The sequence below is a fragment of the Megalobrama amblycephala genome, linkage group LG1 (genome assembly GCF_018812025.1).
Source record: "Megalobrama amblycephala isolate DHTTF-2021 linkage group LG1, ASM1881202v1, whole genome shotgun sequence".
NCBI lineage: Eukaryota > Metazoa > Chordata > Actinopteri > Cypriniformes > Xenocyprididae > Megalobrama > Megalobrama amblycephala.
This window is the reverse complement of record NC_063044.1, coordinates 63703638-63725773: the sequence shown is the minus strand read 5'-3', so window position 1 is coordinate 63725773 and position 22136 is coordinate 63703638. Positions and strand designations below refer to the sequence as shown.

At 36.9% G+C, this 22136-nt stretch overlaps 2 protein-coding genes across 8 annotated transcripts in view; one reads left to right on the top strand and one right to left on the bottom strand.

Moving 5' to 3' along the window:
* Positions 1 to 447: 447 nt before the first annotated feature.
* Positions 448 to 3293, bottom strand: rpl19 (ribosomal protein L19). The gene is made up of 6 exons (XM_048208966.1): positions 3144 to 3293; positions 1893 to 1999; positions 1687 to 1809; positions 1275 to 1395; positions 810 to 920; positions 448 to 645 (listed from the first exon to the last, which is right to left on the bottom strand). The coding sequence occupies exons 1-6, from the start codon at positions 3146 to 3148 to the stop codon at positions 522 to 524; spliced, it is 591 nt and encodes a 196-aa protein (XP_048064923.1). The 5' UTR covers positions 3149 to 3293; the 3' UTR covers positions 448 to 521.
* A 4803-nt stretch (positions 3294 to 8096) lies between these two features.
* cacnb1 (calcium channel, voltage-dependent, beta 1 subunit) overlaps positions 8097 to 22136 on the top strand; it is a 38864-nt gene continuing 24824 nt past the window's right edge. For 3 of the 7 annotated variants that reach the window (XM_048208912.1, XM_048208901.1, XM_048208952.1), the window contains exons 1-2: positions 8101 to 8390; positions 14790 to 14876. In XM_048208912.1, coding sequence (XP_048064869.1) covers positions 8298 to 8390; positions 14790 to 14876 — 180 coding nt within the window. In that variant the 5' untranslated portion in view covers positions 8101 to 8297. Of the gene's footprint in view, positions 8391 to 14789; positions 14877 to 21110; positions 21365 to 22136 lie in introns of those variants that run through there. The other 4 variants (XM_048208944.1, XM_048208890.1, XM_048208923.1 and 1 more) reach the window with 4 other exon arrangements.

Genomic DNA, 22136 nt, shown 5'->3' with positions numbered 1-22136 from the left:
AAACACACTTAGCATTTCACCAAGTTTTTATTAGTTTCTGCAGGATGAGCTAAATACCAAAGACTAACAGAGGTGCCCTACAGCTCACTGGGACAGAGCAGGACACTGTAAAACACCATTAAGCAACAGAGAATGGTTTCCTTGTTCTTGCATTGCCATTTTGCAGCTCATTATACCAATATTTTCAGATCTGCTGAAACTCATACTAAGGGGCAATTAAATTCTTACATTAACAATTGGTTTAGTTCTGCAATTATTTGTAATTGTCATGACCTCCTGGTTTTATCAAAAGAGCTTACTTTCTCTTCAATGACTAATGCCATTCTGTTGGCACTCACAGCTTCAGACTGCTGCCGAGTCATTTCTTACGCTGGTAGCTTGCCATTTTAAGTTAATTAGCCCCCATCCACACACACACACACACACACACTCAGGAGACCAAAGAGCTGTAACAAACTGTATTTATTTTAACTGTTTATAAATAAACAGTTGAACTTTTGGGACAGGGCAATGAGACAAACTTATTTCTTGGACTCATCCTCTTTGGAAAGAGTTTTCATGATTTCCTCTTTCTTAGCCTGCTGTCTCTCTTCACGACGCTTCCTTGCCTCCCGGGTCTTTGAGCGACGAGCCTCCGCCTGATCACTGCAGGGTGAAAGGACACAGATTAGCACCGTTCTTTACAGCAGAGTACAACCATGTTTTATAATTGCCATGGAATATCAGTTAATGTTCAACTCAATTTAGAAAAAGATAATAGCACAGCAGCTGAGAGGTGTAATGACGCTTATTGTGGTTTGCAAACTTACGACAAGAGCTTCTTGCGGGCCTTGTCTGCTTTGAGCTTGTGTATGTGCTCCATCAAGATGCGTTTGTTCTTGAACACATTACCCTTTGCCCTCAGATACAAACTGTGGTACCTGAAGGAGAAACATGTTAACCATTCATTTGTGTATCCAACATTCAGACTGTACGTTCACTAAGCTTTTAAGGAAAATGGATCTTGCCAAATCTGCAATATGTTCATAATAGCAGTCATAAAATGCTGCTATATGGTTGAGCGTCAATGCATAAAACTACACTAGTCAACATTTGAAGTGGATCAAAACCTCTCAAAGTTATCCTAAAACATTCTTTTTAGGACAACTCAGTTCTGCGTACAGCTTTGATTATCTTTTTTGATCCACTTCAAAAGTTGACCACTGTATATAAAAGAATACAAACTTTTAAAGTGAACAATTAAATTGAACAATCCATCTTTAAGGTGGACTCACATGTGCCTGTCGATCTTCTTAGCCTCTCGGTAACGTTTCAGAAGTCGACGCAGAATACGCATACGCCTCATCCAGCACAACTTCTCTGGCATACGTGCATTCGCTGTACCCTTTCTCTTACCTGCATGCAAACAAATCAATTAAACACACTTAGAAAAGAGCTCTACAACTGCCCACTTTTAGTGCCCTGGATTACAGAATTATTATTTCCCATTAATTTCTAGATACACTGCAACACAATGTATTCACAGCACAAAAATAGTGTTGCATAAACAGAAAATTGCAAAAAAAAAAAAAAAAAAAAAAGTTACAACTGGAAGGCCCACAAGAGACTGCCATGATAACAGCAACTTCTCTGGATTCAGGCTAAATGGTGCAACTTATAACCAAATGTCATTAAACTGGTACACACCAACACCCATGTGACGGCCCTTCCGCCGTGCAAGTGTATTCTTGCGGCATCGGGCACGAGAGTGCACCGTTACAGGCTTCTTGATGATCAGACCATCCTTCACCAACTTGCGAATCTGCTGCCCTAAACAAAGGTAGAAAGCCAGAAAATGATTAATTCATTGAACAAAAGCAGAGAAGAGTCTTCAAGTGGTCTGAATTGCTTACGGGAATTGGCGTTGGCAATTTCATTGGTTTCATTTGGGTCCAACCAGACCTTCTTCTTGCCACAGCGCAAAACGCTGGATGCCAACCTCTTCTGAAGCCTAAGCATGCTGGAGAGAAAAGGACAGTTTTAGATCAAATCACACAAATTCTTGACATTTAGAACAAAGCTATACAATCACAATTTCATTGAACAATTTGAATTAATATTCATCCAGCCATAGACTACAATATAATATATACTGCTACCTAACAAGGTGTGTTGCTGCAGTATTAGATTCACATGTTCACACAAGTAACGTTTTCCTACAGAATAACAAACTATTATGTGCATCTCTCTATTATATTTTATTTATATATATATATATATATATATATATATATATATATATATATATATATATATATATATATATATATATATATATATATATACACACACACACACATACATATATACATATATATATATACATATACACATATACATATATACATATATATATATATATATATATATATATATATATATATATATATATATATATATATATATATATATATATATATATATATATATATATATATATATATATATATATATATATATATATATATATATATATATATATATATATATATATATATATATATATATATATATATATATATATATATATATATATATACATATATATATATACATATACACATACATATATATATATATATATACACATATATACATATACATATATACATATATAAATCTAGCAAAACATGAGCCCATGTGACCGTTTATTTCTAACTGTCACTGGTTTTAGGACAGGCAGACCGTCAAAGTATCCCTAATCTATAAATGGGGCATGTTTGAGCATGTTGAGCACGCTTGATAAGCAGGCCGCATTCACCACGTAGACTTTTTTTTGTTTCCGAAAATGGAAATAAAGCCAAAATAAGAATACCAGATAATGATAAACTACGTTTGACAAACGTTTTACGGTGTACAATGAGTTTAATTTAACGTATCGCGCAGAATTCAGCGTCTACTCGTTTCGACAGCACGTTTAGCCGTCTGAATACACAACATGGCGACCGTACCCATATACGTTAGTAATATTACATCATACATCGTCTTCAAAGGTTTAATTGTGTGCGTAAAAAAAGCGCAAGTAGTTTCTACTTAAAAATATACTAAAACAAAATATGAATTAGATCAATAAAACAGAGTAAAACACGTGTAATATACCGTACCTCATGGCTGCTAGTCAGAGGAAGTCGAATGCCACTGTCAAAGAGAAAGATTTTTTGCGATTGTACCGTTATATTCATGGGGAGGGGGGTGTGTTACAGAGGTAATTTCGATTAAAAACAAATTAAAGGCATTTAATGTACTTATTCGATGTAAATTCAGAAATTTAAAGTATTGTATTATAACTTAATCACGTAATAGCTTTAATATACATTTAAAACATGATATAAGAACCTCGACGATAGGAATGGTACGGTCCACCAGTGACGCTGCTGGGTGATGTAGGCACTCGTGTCTGTAGACTTGCTTTGGATTGCTGTTGATAGAATGGTCACACGGGGGCAGTGTTTCACCTGTTGAGAGATGGGGATTCTTCTGGAGTAGTGAAATGGACTATATGCACGGAGCGTTCTTTAGAACTTCCGCATTAATATAAGCCAGCTCGATAACTTCCGGTGAGATGTCATTTGCTGGTGTGTTGAGCATCAGTAGTGTAATACTTAGTTTATAATCAGAATATAGTCACTTAAATAGTCAGGCATAGCATTAATTTAGTTATTCAAACGTAAGACAGCTTAGAAAATAAATAAATAAAGACGTACCTCAATGTTCCTCCTCGGCTAAATTCAATTCGACCATTAGTTTTCACACTTTTATGTGAAAAAAAAAGCTTCAAAAATTAAATATTTATTGTGCACTTTAGTTAGATTAATTGAATAAAATGTGTGTTTTCACAAGTGTGCTGAAATCATTGATCTTGCGCTGCTCTGACTGACATCTGCTGTGATTACAAAGGGAGAGCGCGGTGCTCGCTTTCTGTGTAATTAATTCACAATAAAAGTTATTGTTTTTCATAAGATTTTGTGAGTATTTCATACTTCACATTGACAAAATGTTTTTTTCAAACCTAGTTATTTTATAATGTTTAATATTTAGTCAAAAACGAAGTGAAAAACGTTTAGAGGAAATGGCTGATATGTACGCAAATAAATGCTACTTTGCCGCCACCTGCTGGTTAAAGTGCTAATTACTGTCTTTTTTATTTTTAAATAAGTGTTTTTTATCAAATGTTAAATTTCCTACATTTTTAAACGTTCGGTTTTACAATGCGGGACAATCTCAGAAGGATGAACAAATTATGTTATATTTTACATGTGGTCATCGCATTAAAAATAACATTTGAAGTGCTGGGGAAAAAATGTGTGTGTTTGTGTCTAATTACAGACACGGCATTTTTAAACAGTCCCAATAGCTTCGTATTTATTGCAATCAATAAAATTGGTTTATTGGCAAATTAGGTAAATGTAATAACTGCATTAAAATATAAATACAACATTAAAAAGTCAACCATAGATGGTTTTGTGTCGATGTACAAGGACTTCAGAATGAACAGCTAACAGTTCACCGGAAGTGCCCGAGCTGGCTTAACGACAACCAGGAAGTAACCCGTGCATATAGTCCATAATAGCTGGTTGGGAGTGTCTTGATGAGATAAGTGCAGTGTTAGTAGTATTAGCAAAAAAAGTGCAAAAAATATTGGAAAGTGACATACTGTAGTCTGGGTAGCTGTCATTTGACTATTGGTCTCTTTGAATTTTTTTATTATTCCATTCTATTATATTTGTACATAGCTGTACCTGTGTGTGTGTGTGTGTGTGTGTGTGTGTGTGTGTGTGTGTGTGTGTGTGTGTGTGCGTTTTTGTGACATATCAGGACACAAATGTGTGTAATGACATGGGTATGACATAGGTATTATAAGGAGAGGGTGACTTATGAGGACATTACCCAATGTCCCAACTTTTCAAAAGGCTTATAAATCATACAGAATGAGGGGTTGTTGTTTTTTTTTAGGAAAGTAAAAGTGTGCACAGTTTTCTTTGATGGGAGGTTTAGGGGTAGGGGTAGTGTAGGGCGATAGAAAATACAGTTTGTACAGTATAAAAACCATTATGTCTATGGAATGTCCCCACAATTCACAAAAACAAACCTAACCTGTGTGTGTATGTGTGTGTGTGTGTCTATGTCTTATTCACATATATCTTTTTTTTCTCTGTGTATAATGTCGTTGTCTCTGTACTGGAAGCTCCTTCTGTCACCAAAACAAATTCCCTTGTGTGTGCAAACATACTTGGCAATAAAGCTCTGATTGTGATTTAATTATTATCAATCTGTTCTGTCGTCTTTGTTTTGTCTTTGACTGTTGAATGAGAGGGCAGTGCAGGAGACCAGGTTTGCAGAGGTGTAAAGTATTTGAGTAAATGTAATTAGTACATAAGTATCTTTTTGGCTACTTTGTAGTTGTACTGTGTATCAAAGATATTAGCAACTTTTACTCTCTACTTGACTACGTTTTTGAACGAGTAAATGTACTTTTTACTCCACTACATTTGTGACGAAAAACGCAATTACACATTACATATTTTACATGGCACCTAACTTTTTCTGCAGCAGTTTGTTTCTGCTATAAAGTAGCGATATCGCCATCTGAGGGATTTGAAGGTACTATATCTTGTGCGTTTTGCCTTTACTCACCCAAACTTGTCAGCAAGGATACTTTATGTGATTGTGAGTGCATTAGCAGGTAGTTTCTTAATCGCAGGTGTTTGATTTATTAGATGAGGTCATGACTGCAGACAGTGATGAGGCTGAAACCAGCACATCTAGTGCAACTAGTCTTTGACTGTTTAATTTTACTTAATATTAATTTATTTATCAGTTTTATTGACAAGACCTTTTTGAAGGATATTGGTTTATTTATTGCCCTTTTGTGCACTTGAGCTTAACTGAGACTTGAGAGTTTGTAGACATTTAAGAGGCTGTTGTAACGACCCTAATTTATTGCAATATTGAGGTGTTCAGTTTTAGTTTGATTTTACAAAATAAACATGATTTCTCATCTTACAAATCAACTGTTTCTTATTTTCACCAGCATGTCTCTCTCGTGTCTAGTGCATCTTTTAGCCAACATTCAGCACTAGTAAAATACTAAAGTGCTGTTAAAATCAGATACTCTAAGACAGTGAATTTCAACCTTTTTTGAGTAATGGACCCCCATCATATTTGGAACCATCCTCAAGGTCCCCAGAATAAAATTTGCTTATTGGTATCATTAATGCCTTTGTGACGACCAAATGCAATAAAGTATAATTTACTACTACGTTAGTTGACTTGTCCTATATTTAGTCATATCGTATTATACATATATTATCTTCTTCTTTTATGGGAACTTGTCAAATGTGGATTATATACAAAAAATCATATTCAGATATTTTATAAGGACCCCCTGGCATTATGTCAAGGACCACTAGGGCAGTGTTTCTCAACCAGGGGTCCATGGACCCCTAGTGGTTCTTGACATAATGTCAGGGTGTCCTTTTTGACATTTGACATGTTCCCATAAAAGAAGATAATAAATGTATAACTGACTATATGAACTCAACTAATGTAGCAGTAAATTACACTTCATTGCATTTGTTCCTCACAAAGACATTAAAGGATTAGTTCACTTTTAAAATTAAAATTTCCTGATAATTTACTCACCCCCATGTCATCCAAGATGTTCATGTCTTTCTTTCTTCAGTCGAAAAGAAATTAAGGTTTTTGATGAAAACATTCCAGGATTATTCTCCTTATAGTGGACTTCATTGGACCCCAAATGGTTGAAGGTCAAAATTACAGTTTCACTGCAGCTTCAAAGGGCTTTAAATGATACCAGACGAGGAATAAGGGTCTTATCATAGAGAAACCATTGCTCATTTTCAAAAAAAAAAAAAAAGAAAAGAAAAGAAAAATTATATAAGTTTTAACCATAAATGCTCATCTTGAACTAGCTCTCTTCTTCTTCTTCTTTTTCTCTATTTGAATTCTGGCAGTGTAGACACTGCTAAGTGTATTACTGCCCTCCACAGGTCAAAGTTTGAACTAATTGTTATATACTTGCACTAGAATATTGTATATGACAATTTAGTTTAAAACTTTGACCTGAGGAGGGCAGTAATAAACTTAGCAGCATCTACACTGCTGGAATTCAAATAGAGAAGAAGAAGAAGAAGAGAGCTAGTTCAAGATGAGCATTTATGGTTAAAACTTATACATTTTTAAAAAAAAATTTAGAAAATAAGTGATGGTTTCTCTAGATAAGACCCTTATTCCTCGTCTGGGATCACTGTAAACTGTAATTTTGACCTTCAACCGTTTGGGCTCTATTGAAGTCTACTATAAGGAGAAAAATCCTGGAATGTTTTCATCAAAAACTTTAATTTCTTTTCGACTGAAGAAAGAAAGACATGAACATCTTGGATGACATGGGGGTGAGTAAATTATCAGGAAATTTTAATTTGAAAGTGAACTAATCCTTTAATGATACCAATAAGCCAATTTTATTCTGGGGTCCTTGAGGATGGTTCCAAATATGACGGGGGTCCATTACTCAAAAAAGGTTGAGATTCACTGCACTTGGGACCCCTGGTTGAGAAACACTGCTCTTGGGACCCCTGGATGAGAAACACTGCTCTAAGACTTTTACTCAAGTCGTATTGGAATTGGTGACTTGTAACTTGTAATTTTCGCTGTAAGGTATCTGTACTTTTACTCAAGTATGGTTTTCAGGTACTCTTTACACCTCTGCAGGTACTAAAATCTCGCTAATAAGAACTGAGTGATTTTAGCAAACAGAAATGCAGTTTTTCAACTGCTCCTAATATCTTATATTTGTCAGAGACGGATTAACCAAATAATACAATAAATATAAACATATTGTGGTTTTCTTTAATAATACAGAATCAATGGGTGTGGTCATCTCGCAGCAACAAGAGAACAGCCACCATCCATCTTCTACATATTAATATTCATTCTATCAGCCAATCAGCGCGAGGATAGTCAACAAGCCGCGCCCTGTTCCTACCTGATTGATTGATGAGGAAGGTGGGCGGAGCTTGGTCCCTCCGCTGAACAGCTGGAGACTGGGCTCGTTGTATTATTTGTAAAGGGAGAGGGTTTCTGCTCAACGCCACCAGGGCTGGGGGCGCAACAGCACTCCGCAAGGCACAGGGAAGAGGAAAACCTGTTTTATTTTATCTTTAATTATTTTACAATGCATAATAAACTGAAAGCGGGCTCTAAATGAAACAGTAAAACCAAATTCAAAGTTTAAATCAATGGTACAGGAGGGTATTATGTCCAGGACGCCTTCCACCTCAACCCAGGAAATCCAAATGGACATGTTCGACCACCACGGCTCTCACGCTCAGGTAAGAGAGAGACACTGTACAGCTGTACAACGAAAGACAAAATAACCTGCTGCCCGCTATTTAAGAATGGCTGAGTGAAAACACAGGTTTTGTTTATGGCGAAGATTAGTCGTTATAAACCGTCTCTCGTTGTGGTTACTTGGCAACAAGACGGCATCTTTGTGCTCGGCTTAACGTCTTTTACAAGTGCTCTGCGAGGAAAGCGATAGAAAGTTGTTTATGTATGAGCTACGTTGTTTTGAATATGCATATTTGTTTGGAAAAAGCTGCATTTTTCCTGTAATTAATGGGATGGCATTATTTCATCACCTAGTCCCTGTTCACTCTGTCTCTCTAGACAGCTGGTCTACTAGAGTCTTGCATTTTTTATGACAGTCTATTCTGTTGATAAGTTACGAATCATCACTGTTAATTAAACAAGAGATCGCTTTTTGTTCAGGTAAAAAGTAGGCTACATCTGGTACTAGTTAAAGGCTCGTCTCATTAACCGTTCTGTTAAAGTTAATTAAAAGTGGTGTCTGAGTGCAGGAAAGATGATGTCAACATACGCTATAAAATGTGATGTCACCACATAACGCTTTCACCATGGGGATCTTTCTTACCCTAAACCACGCCCACACCGGACCACCAGTGGCTCATTATATTGATATTTTATCATCCAGTACATCTATCTATCTATCTATCTATCTATCTATCTATCTATCTATCCTAACTGTGAAGGTAGTGTTTGCTTTCCTAAGTGAACCTAATTCTGAATGAAATTGAAAAAGAATTAAAAAAGTAATCAATTTTTCTTTTTTTTTTTTTCTTTTTTAATTGCTGTTTTTGGCCCACTTGTGATGGAGTCTTAGTCCACCTCGCCATGTTTTCATTTTTTTTTTTTTTTTTTAAATCAACTCTTACTTCAACAAGTCTGCAAAATGTCCATGTACTGCCAAAAAAAGTACCAAACACTGCCCAAAACATAATTGCTCTCCCTGGTGATGATAACATGACTTTGTACAAGCTAAGGCTTAGTTCACCCTAAAAATGAAAATTCTGTCATTAATTACTCACCCTCATAGTTAATTAATTATTCAACCCATAAGACATTCGTTCATCTTCGGAACACAAATTAAGATATTTTTGATGAAATCCAAGAGGTTTTTTTTTTTTTTTTCATCCCCCATAGAAAGCAATGTAATTACCACATTCATGGTCCAGAAAAGTATTAAAGACATTGTTAAAATAGTCCACGTGACTGCAGTGGTTCAAACTTAATGTTGCGAAGCGACGAGAATAATTTTTGTGTGCAAAAACAAAACAAAAATAACAACTGTATTCAACAATTTCTTCTCTACCTTGTCAGTCTCCTACACTGTTTATGTTGCAGCGCTTCCAGGTTCTACGTCAGAACGCTAGCTCAGTATTGGCCTGCTCAGTATCACACGCATGTGTTGTGGCACTCACGTGAACAGCGTTGGCCAATACTGAGTCGGCGTTCGGACGTAGAACCTGGAAGCACTGAAATGTATATACAACGTAAACAGCGTAGGAGACTAAAGTTGTTTTGTTTTGTTTTTGTGCACATTCTCGTCGCTTCATAACATTAAGGTTGAACCACTGCAGTCACGGTGACTATTTTAACAATGTCTTTACTACTTCTTCTGGAGCTTGAATGTGGCAATTGCGCTGCTTTCTATAGCGCTAAAAAAACAACAACTCTCGGATGTCATCAAAAATATCTTAATTTGTGTTCTGAAGATGAATGAAGGTCTTACAGGTGTAGAAGGACATGAGGGTGAGTAATTAATGACAGAATTTTCATTTTTGGGTGAACTAACCCTTTAACAAACAGCTTCCCGATCACTCTTTTTTTTCTTTTTCTATCTACATTTTAGGTTTGTCACTTTTTCACTTGAAAAGTTTAACTTTTTTTGTATGCATTTCTCACCTCTCCTTCTCTGGCTCTGCTCTTTTCTCTGTTTTGTGGTTTATTTCAGAGGATGGTTGATGTATGAACGTGCACCTGTTCCATGCAGGCCACTCATCATCCTTTTCAGCATGGTTTATTACTGTGTTTGGTGTGTGGATGGATGTTTCAGTAGTGTTTCTGATTGTTAGGGCTGTATTTATATAATGGTCTTTATATAATGCAGTAGCGTGAATGTGTGTGACCTGTGCTGTGGAGAGGTGCTCTATCTGAATCATGTCTATACATAGCTGTGAGGAGGCGGAGTGTTGAGAAGCGAGTGTGAATGTGTGTGAACAAGCTGGTTGTGTACAGAAAAAGTGTATTTCCTAGTTTTGTCAAGAATAGGACAATAAGTGAGAATTTAATGTTGCTATTAACTGGATTAATATCATTAGCCACACATGGTCGTTTGAGGACATTGCATTTAAACTTTGTAAAGCCTTCTCTTCTCTTCTCTTCTCTTCTCTTCTCTTCTCTTCTCTTCTCTTCTCTTCTCTTCTCTTCTCTTCTCTTCTCTTCTCTCCATTTTCTGTAATAAACTGGTGGTGACACTGTGTAACTCAAAAATCCTTCCCCCTGCCCTGTGGCACAGCTTTTCTCCCTTAATTACCTAATTAGCCTCAGAGGCTGTTTGTCAACAGGAAACCTCTCATCACCATAGCAATACATCCCTCCTCCCTCCCTTGACATTTTGCTGGCCTTTCTCAGATCTGGTTTTGCAGTATATGAGCATTTCCTGCCACTCACAAACCTTCCACATTAAACAGTTTATGGTCTGTAAAGATGGTTGTTGGATTAAAACATTTATGTGTGCTGCGCTGCTCTCTGATATCCTCCTTGGTCTTTGGATACGGTGATTGGTAAAGGAACAGGTGGTGTCAAAAATGCAAGGAGGTTATTTTCAGCATTGTTAACTGAAACTAAAACTATCACAGTAATTGAAATGAAGCTGAAATAAAATAAAATATTTATATTACATTAAAAACTTAAATGTGAAATAAAACTGAATTAAATAAGTTTAAGTATTAAAATTACTGAAACTAAAACTGAAATTCTTGTTTGATCCAATCTTCTCCTACAGGATAGATTAAGTTGTTAATCTAATATTTATATTTTAGGTTACACTTTAGTTTAGGGTCCAGTTCTCACTAGTTGCTTATTAGCATGCATATTACTAGGATATTGGCTGTTTATTAGTATTATAAGCAGTATTATTAGTACTTATAAGCAGGGACGTGCACAGGAATTTTGAGGGGCAGTTGCTCTGACCTAAAAAAGGGCACTCCCCTACCAACCCCCCCCCCCCCCCCAAAAAAAAACTCACGGCCCAGGTGTGCATTATTTTTCTAATAATTCAACGGCCCGTCGTCAATTATTCCTTACTTGAATCACAGCTTAAATAGTGTTTTGACATTGACAACCCAAGTGCATTTTACTAGTTAACTTTTAGTTAACTTTCTAAAGTAGCAATTGCTTCTCGGGTCGACATTAACACTGACAAAATTATATTCAGAATTAAAAATATTTTTATACCACTTTTTAATGTGTGATTGTGTAAAGGCTTTCGCGAACTTGTTTCCAACACTCGTTCTCGTGGAGGCGCGGTGTGCACGGAGGGGAGGGGCTGTGCGGGCGCGAGTATGTGAGAGAGACGCGTGAGTGAGAGACGCAGGGAAATGAAATGCAGCTTAAAGTTTGCTCTATGAAAGACATTGACAAAGACGAAAACTAAGGACATTAATCTATAATTTTATTTTATTTTAGTTAGTTTTGCCAAACACACATTACAGTTTGGTTATCGTTTTTTTGTAATGCCTCGTTTTTATTTTTATTTCAGTTAACAACAATGTTTTTTCCCACCTAGTTTTCGTTTTTTCGTTCGTTTTCGTTTTTTCGTTAACGATTATAACCTTACTCACCTTTCTGACAACGTTAAGTCGTCTCACCCGACAACCGCGACAATCTCCTTCTAGTGCCGCCAGGGGCGTAGTTTGTGGGGGGGATGGGGGGATGGGGGGGAGGTAACCCCCCCAATATTCAAATCCATCAGTTACAACCCCCCCAATATTTCAACATGAAAATCACTGTAGATCAAATGAAAAATATGTAGAATTCATTTATTTTGTAACAATAATTTTGTTTCAAATCAAATATGAGTTTGCCATAATAAATTAGACAAAAAAAATACTCCCCCCTCCACTGAACCGATTGGTAACGCCCAACCAATGCGCGTCGCACTTTCACCAAAACAACGCGAGTGGAGCTCTACTGTTTGAATGAGAGAGAGCCGGTAACACCAAAAAATGAATGTAGTTGCCCAGTCAACTACATTAAACTGCAGGTCCAAGAGGGACGTTAAAAAGAATAAAGCATGTAGGCTACTGAGAAGGAGGTATGAGAATGTTGTGTAATAGATAAGTACACTCCACATATATTTTAGCTTGCTAATCCATTGCAATTCAGCCATAACTATCAGTGTAACTGTAACCAGTTACCAAAACAGCCGGTTAGTTAGTTTATTTTTCAATAGTGTCTGTAATTATCAATGACAAAAGTATCCACATCGATGTTGTGTTCTTTCCTTAATTAATCTGAATTTTGAATGAATTGGCTAAATGAAGGATTTAGGTAGCTCACTCAATAAAAAAAAAGCGAATCGCTGCCGCCTACTGGCAGTTTCAATATTTAACATAATTTCTTTTTTTTTTTAGAATCGCTCAGTTATGTTAGAATTTGATGAATGATTATACATAAATTTCATAAAGTTATGATAAATAGATAGAGAAGAAATAAATTATCCAGTATCGCTACACATAAAAGAGATTATTATTTTTTTTTTTTAATTAAAAAAAATAATAACAGGCAGCATACCAACGTTCAACCCCCCCAATGTTGAAACCAAATCTACGCCCTTGAGTGCCGCTCATGCAGGCTCAGCTCAGGTGCCGGTCGCGTGCAGCGCTGCAGCCACGTAAACAGAGTTTGCCCTTCCCCTACTGACTTTCACTTTCGGACGGGTGCCCGAATATGGAAGTGAATGAGGCTTTGCGATTTTTTTTTTTTTTTAATCTAGGCCTACGTGAAATTCTGCATCCATTGTACGATTTTTTAATTTATTTTTTAACACCTCGGAAGGGCAACGTGAGTCGAGAAGGGCATATGGGCAGTTGCCCGGGCAACCTGAGCAACCCCCTGTGTACGTCCCTGCTTATAAGGCACATATTAATGCCTTATTATTTTGCATGATCATATTCTACATCCCTTAACCCTACCCAATACCTAAACTTAACAACTACTTTATTAACTATCAATAAGAAATTTATTGAGGCAGAAAAGTCGTAGTTAATAGTCAGAATTGGACTGTAATCTAAAGTGTGACCATATTTTTTCTATTTCAACTTTATTACAATAATTTATTTACTTAGAATGATGCAAGCAGGTGATTTATGGACAGCAAGTAAACTTGGGTAAACTTTTATTTTTATTTTGACTTCTGAAATTCATTATCTAAGGTACTAAAGAAGTATTTAGAGCATATACCACAGCAACTTGTAATTATGCTTTTTTTTGTAAAGACTATTAGGAGCCTTTTATTGTGCATAGTAGCAATGCAGACAGTGCAGTTCTGTTCTTCTGTTTGGTTTTAAATGAATGTTATTATATTATTTCATCTGCACAGACAGAGGCGAGTTCTTAGGATGTTTACCAATATTGAGAAAGATATGGCATTGTGGTCTGATTTGTGTAAAAGTTTCCAGTAAGCTTGCAATTAGTCTGTGTCTGAAATCATAATATTGTGTAGTTAGAGTAACCAGTGCAGAAAACCATTGTTGTTGAGGCTTGCTTTCTTTCTGTGCTGCCTACAGAGAGATATGATTTCTTAAACCGTAAAAAGATTTGTAGGCTACATTTGAGCAACTTTTAGATGTTCTTTACCATTAAGGAATTATGACGATGTTGACTGTGTGAGCCCTACATAATAACTTTCCAATTTAGATTTTTTTTTGTTTTGTTTTGTTTTTGTTAAAGTGCTTTTGCAAGCATTTGTGTCAGAAAGCTTTTGTGCATCACTGTTAATGTGGGTTTTGAACATGTTACAGTGTTGCCTGATTTATCAGGGTCTTTTAGTGCCACCAAACCCAATTAGCCGCCTTCTGGTCTCCATGGCAACGGAGTCTGGCGCCTATGAATGCTACATAGAGGGCCCTGCCGAGGGCAGCCAGGCCATTGGCCAGTGTTAAGGCCAATCAGATTACTGATTCCCAGAGAACACTGGCAGACATAAGTAATTATGCTTAATCATATCTGGACACAGAGACAGGACGTGGAATCCACAGTTTGTGTGTGTGTGTAAGTGAGTGAGTGGGCATGCATATGAAAAAGTGTCCGTTCTTTCTAATTTCCCCTAATTTCTCTTTCTCTCTCGCTAATGTTCCCTCTTTCAGGGGAAGTATGCAAAGAGGAAGAGCCGTTTCAAACGTTCAGATGGCAGCACCTCCTCAGACACAACCTCCAACAGCTTCGTCCGACAGGTAAGACGGCCAGTTCTTTATGAATTGCCTTGTGTCTGTCACTCTTGCCTCAGTCGCAGAAGTCATTGTAAGGTATAATTCCCCTTTTTGAACCATCATACACCGTGTAATCAGGTTCTCAGCATCCATTTTAAAACAACCACATGCCAACTTATAGCTGCATATAGTTGTTGCAGTCATTACAATACTGAGCCTGGCTGTGCTGACAGTCTGAGGTCAAAGGCTCTGACCTGTAGTTTGGGCTGTTGGTCTGTGGGTGTTTTTGCAGTTCTACTCCTTTTTTTCAGGAAGCTCTCCCTTCTTCAAGCCTGCAGGATGCAGTTTTTAATATAGGAACAAACAAATGTGTTGTTTAGATACATGAGCACACATTGAGTATGTTTGTAATAGTACACTACCATTCGTAATACTCTTACTTTTTTGCATTGTGCATTATGTACATTATTATGTCATGGAATGACTACTACTACATTTGCCAAAATACATATCGCTTAGCTAATAGTATAATAGCTTTATCAATTTAATGCATCTTTAAGCATTAATTAAGCATTCATTTCTATAAAAAAATATTTGTACTACCCACAAACCTTTCAAAGGTAGTCGATTTCAGTTTATTTTGCATAATTGTGTACATGCTTATTTCCCCTCTTTATTTCCTTTGCCGTCAGTTAGCGGTCCCTTGATGTAAATTTCTAAACACACAAATTAATAATTTAATAATTTAATAACAATGTTAAATGTAATCTTTAGCAAATCTCAAAATGAATATCCATTTTTCATAATCTATAATGGATACAGTAGAGTTTTGTCAACAGGACAAAAGAATGCTCGCTTTGACGCGTCCTGTTTAAATAGCAAATTTGCGTCTCTTTACAGACTTAATTAGGATACCAGTGTCAGGAACAACTGGATGCTTATATGTTTGTTCAGAGCATTTGACTGCAGATTGTTTTGTATACGAGGCACAGTGTAATGGAGAATTTGCAAAGAAACCTTTGTTGAAAGATGAAGTAGCCAACTGTATTTAATCTGACAGCAGCTGCATTGCAAGCTGCTGCAAGTATTTGATACTGCTTTGTCTCTAAATGACATTTTTATATGGATCATTTTTTCAAAAAACATACATGCAGTAGCGAGGGGACGTCAATATTGTTTCCTATGCAATGATGTTAGCCAGTCATAACAGTGTTGGCTGTTTATTGACAAGCCTTAATGAAGCCGCCCTTTAAAATTGATCATTTCAGACAGAGGGTAAGAATGAGGGTTGAAAATAATCATTCTTCCGCATAAATATTTGGGGGGGGGGGGGGGGTTTGTGCAAAAAACTTTAATGACATTATAAGGGAAACTTAAGGAACATATTAAAATAATTCATGTCATGACCCCTTTAATATGAGTCATTTATCAGTTATGAAAATAATTGTCAGCTTATTATTTTGGCCAGAGTTTTAATATCGGTGCCACCCTAAATGTAATGAGGTCCTGTGATAACAATGTAGCATGTTACAATTTTAAATGTTTTTCAAAATCTAAACAAAATAGCAGGTTGGTTTAATCATTTGTATAGTGTATATGTATATAGTAACCCTAGTAAAAACAAATGTATTTGAAATACATTTATTTCATACTAAGTATACTTCAAATCCATTAACATATTTATTGACATATCACTTAAGACTTACTGATACAAAATTATAATTAAACTTTATTTGGAGTATTTCTGTAATGCATAATGAACATTTCTTAATATTATGCCTTTGTATAATATCAGTCTTTAAATGCAAGATATTTAAAGTGTACCTGAAGTATACTTGCAATAGTTCCACTTTAGCATAATCAAATATATTTAAGTATGTCTTTAGTTGGACCTCAGCAAGTATACTTCCGCACAATTAAAGTGCATTAAGTACAAAATTAGTTGTTCCAATTTAGAAGACTTTAAGTAAACTAGTAAACTACTTAGTATACCAAAAGTACAATTGCAGGGTATTTTTATTTAGCACATAAATATGTAAATGTATCTGTAGTATACTTAGCACAAAATAAATGTATTTCAATTACATTTTAGTACATTTTTTTCACAAGGGAAGCAGTGGTCTAGTATTCTGTTCTTCTTTTTCTTCCTGCCACATACACCTGACATTTTAAGGAAGGTTCCTGTGTCACGCTGAAATATGTCCTCCTCTCCCAAAGCCCTTCTCACAGCCCCTGCTGAACGACATTTGCCCATCCCCAGGGGGCGTCGTGCTAAAATACCTCCTCCTTGCCTGGGATCTTTACCCCCCTTCCCCCTCCCATCCAATGCAGACTGGAAAGGTGGATTCACACCTATCCTCACATATACCTGTCCATAAAATAGATTCTCCTCACATGTCCTCAGAAACTTGTGTACCTTCAAAGATGAAGATATTTAGTGCTCTTTTAAAGATGTTCCTTCTACCGCACAATGCTCTTAGAAGGTTCATGAATATTTATGACCATATAGTATGTTTCCACATTTGTCTGCCCCCTCTTTGGCAGCAGAAAGTATGAAAACCTGTGTAGGCCTTGGTCTCATACACACCCACGCGTATACACATATGAACAAATATACACACACACACACACACACATACACAGTTGTGCTCTTATACTGGCCAGGTTTCCATGGTGACAGGGCCCCGAATCTCCCCGCAGTATGCTGCACAGTCGGAAGAGGAGGAGGCAAATGGATTAGTGTGCTTGTGTATATAGGTGCATGTGTGTGTGTGTTTGGAAGTGTACAGGTCGATGTGTTGATTGCTGACAAAAATGTGTGGTCGCAAACTGCCGGGGTCATATATCAGTCCTGCTGTCGGACACACACACGTTATTGTATTGTTGTGAGGTAATGGGTGTGGCTCTTAAGCCAATGTTTCATAGGATGAGACCCCTGAATAATTGGCCCTGTATCCCCATGGGCTCTCCTGATGGATCACTTTCTAATTTTCCCATTAGTTTCAGTGCCATTAGATCAGGACTGAGGTTGAGTGCTTCTTGGCTCTCTGAGGAACGGCTGGTGTGTTTGATCATGGCTTCAAATGGCAGCTGCACAACAGAACATCCCCTCGCATTTCCCTTTATGCCACGGTCGGTCACACCTGATGCCACACAAAAGCCACTGCGTGCTAGCCACTTCAGTACATGTGTTTGCATGAGTTGTTTACTGTGTTTGTTTGCCTGGGTTATATCTGCTTTGTCTAGAGTGGTATTTCATATGTATCTCTATGGATTTATTGCTAGACTAAAAACACCAGCATGCAGAAAGTATATGAAGGAGGATAAGGAGGGTTTATATTTTTGTGTCCTCAATCAGGAATAAAAGGGTTATATTATACATGTTGTATTTTTATATATATATATATATATATATATATATATATATATATATATATAATTATCCCGAGGTCCAAGTTTGTTGCTGTTTTGTTTTTTATTACCAGTTTACACCTTCTCAAAAATTTTATATCAGTTATATCTCATTATTTTGCTATTATGTCTAATAGCATTATGCATTGTAGCTTTTAAAACAAATGATTTTATTTTTTTTATTTTTTTTTTTATTTATTTAGACAAAAACATATTCAATTTTAATATGAGCCATTTATCAGAATCAGAATGAGCTTTATTCGCCAAGTGTGTTTTTGTTTTTTTGTACATACATATATACATATATGACATGAGAACAGAAGGAACATAAGTTAATTAAATAATACTAAGGAAAAAAAGACTAAGGAAAAAAATGAATAAACAAAATAAACAACAACAATAATAAACAATAATAATAGTAATGATAATAATAATAAGGTATACATCTGGAATCAGTTATTGGCCATAAAAATAATTATCAGCTTATCATTTTGGCCAGAAATTTAATATCGCTGCAACTCTAAATGTAATGACGTCCTGTGATAACAATGTAACTACATTTTGAAAAGTTTATCATTTGTACAACTTAATTGTATTTATATAGCAGTATATAGTGTATACACAGAGCTGGCTAGTATTCTGTTCGTCTTTTTCTTTACCTCACATCCACCTTAATTAAGTAGTCTGTGTTTTTTGCAGCTGCACCTCTAAGAAATATGCCCCTTTGAATTTTAAATGAGCAAGAGCTCTAGTACTCGCACACAAACGTTTTCTTTAAAGGTGCCCTCGAATGAAAAATTGAATTTATCTTGGCATAGTTAAATAACAAGAGTTCAGTACATGGAAAAGACATACAGTGAGTCTCAAACTCCATTGTTTCCTCCTTCTTATATAAATCTCATTTGTTTAAAAGACCTCCGAAGAACAGGCGAATCTCAACATAACACCGACTGTTACGTAACAGTCGGGGTGTACGCCCCCAATATTTGCATATGCCAGCCCATGTTCCCAACATTATGAAAGGCATTAGACAAGGGCAGCCAGTATTAACATCTGGATGTGCACAGCCGAATCATCAGACTAGGTAAGCAAGCAAGAACAATAGCGAAAAATGGCAGATGGAGCGATAATAACTGACATGATCCATGATAGCATGATATTTTTAGTGATATTTGTAAACTGTCTTTATAAATGTTTCGTTAGCATGTTGCTAATGTACTGTTAAATGTGGTTAAAGTTACCATCATTTCTTACTGTATTCACGGAGACAAGAGCCGTCGTTATTTTCATTTTTAAACACTTGCAGTCTGTATAATTCATAAACACAACTTCATTCTTTATAAATCTCTCCAACACTGTAGCATTAGCCGTTAGCCACGGAGCACAGCCTCAAATTCATTCAGAATCAATGTAAACAATATAACAGTATACAATACTCACATGATCCGACGCATGCATGCCGCATGCATGACGAACACTTTGTAAAGATCCATTTGAGTGTTATATTAGCTGTGTAAACTGTGTTTAGGCACTGTTCAAGGCAAGCGCAAGCTCCGTGGGCGGAGAGCACGAGATTTAAAGGGGCTGCACAGCATAAATCGCCTCATATTTAATGATGCCCCAAAATAGGCAGTTAAAAAAATTAATTTAAAAAAATCTATGGGGTATTTTGAGCTGAAACTTCACAGACACATCCAGGGGACACCTTAGACTTATATTACATCTTGTAAAAAAACGTTCGATGGCACCTTTAATGTCACATCCAATATAGTTTGAAATAGTGGAAGTTGAAATTGATTCAATTTCCAGTAAATGTTCTTTTTGGACTTGGGAGTGTTTTCATTTTATATTAGGTTTTTTATATTAGAAGCCATGAAGGTGCGTAGAAAAAGGGAGGGAGAACAAGACAAAGATGGTGAGTGGCGACAGACAGAGTGTTATAGCAAGGTGATGGGTGAGTGGTGTTGCAGAGGCTGTTCCTGAGGGTCAAAGGTCGCCCTCTAGTGGTTTTAGCAAACAGATACCACTTGAGGAAGCCAGCCTATACGCCAATATCTGCGACTCCAGAAGTCACATTTATATATATTTTTTTTAATTTTGTGTACAGGTGTTGCCATTTTGTATTGATTCATTGATATATGGTACACAGTTGCAGGAAATGTGATGTGGATTTACAATTATCAACTAATTTTCAACTAAGTCACAGTAATATAGTTAAGGTTTTGGGGGGGGGGAGCTGTTGGCCAGACAGGCAGAGTTATTGTACGATAATGTTTAAATACTGGCAAGTTTATCTGTCTGCCCAATATATATCAGTCAAGAAGGTCACATGCAGGTGATTTTGAACAAAATGAAGCTGTTCTACTTGAATGAGTCAACGTCAGGTGGAGTGACTGACTAAACGGATGAGTGGGATTTACCGGTAACAGACACAATGAGTCAGGTGCCATTCTGTCATGTAGAGGATTGGTAAAGAGGGTCGCTCTTTCTTTCTTTCTTTCTTTCTTTCTTTCTTTCTTTCTTTCTTTCTTTCTTTCTTTCTTTCTTTCTCTCTCTCTCTCTCTCTCTCTGCCTGTTGGGCTGACGTTTACATTCCCACTCTTTCTGGGACTCTCCACTTCATACCGGAGCTAAACACGGAAGAGACTGGGTGAGAACTAGAGAGAGAGAGATCTGCCCCTGCCTGTCACAGCTAAATTTAACCCCTCAGTCTGCAAATGTAGCACAAGTCCTGCAATTTGAGCCCCCCCCCCCCCCCCAATTCTCTCTCTCTCTCTCTCTCTCTCTCGTTTTACCCCCTTCAACTTAGAAACTGACTACAGGTTTCAGCTGTGTGTGTGTGTTTTTGTGTGTCAGAATGAGGCAGGAGGGGGGTGTTGAGGTTAGCAGAGCAATTGGTCACTCTCTGACACACACGTATAGTCCTCTGCCTAACTTTTGAAACACACACCCATCACAGCTACACACACATTAATACATACCCTTGTGTGACACACACATCACGTTCGGTGTGGACTCGGATCTTTGGGTGTGACGCCGTGTTACCGTGGCAAGGAACAAGTGCCATGGAGACCAACGCGCGGATTCAAAGGCCTGCAATGGTAAGAAACACCCGGAAACATGCAAGTTTGTGTGGGGGTTAATTAAGTGTACTAACGACTACGTGAAAAAACTGCCTCGTACACATGGATCTTTTCAATAAGTTTTATTTGCACCTTCTCTCTGCCTCTCTCTCCTTTTATTTTTTCTCTCTCTCTCTCTCTCCTTCTCTCTGTCGTGCTGCCGTCTGATTCCATTTTGGGCTGGGCAGCTGCTTAGGCCTGCTGGGTTTAAATTAGACCTCCAGCACTGCTCAGGGACCTTGCTGATACTGGCTGCCCTGTACCAGGGCCCTTTGCCTGGGTTTCCATCTGGTCTTCTTGACACCCATGGAGTGTGATTATTTAACAAATGCACCATATGCACCAACTAATAGAGTTATTTATAGAGTTATTCATTAAGACATTATCAAACTGTATCAGGTGTGATAAATTATGCTTCCTCAATGATAATTTCAAAGGAGCTTTTTGGGGAGGCAGAACAATAAATAAGGGTGAAAACATCTCTATGCAGGTGCTTTTTCAGACAGTGTTCAGTGAAATCACTGGCTGAGCTGGCTTTCATAAGTGTCTTGTGCATTTGCAACGCTAAAATGCAGTGATGTAATGTAAAAGAGCAGGTGAAATGCTGAGGGAAAATCGCTCTGTATTTGAGAAAAATCGGGGTCATACTGACTAAAGCTTGACTGAATCTCATTTGGCTCAGTAAATCTGTGTTGTTTGATATGATGTTTAAATTGGAAGACTGCTGATTGGAGATTGGAGATTTGGTTAG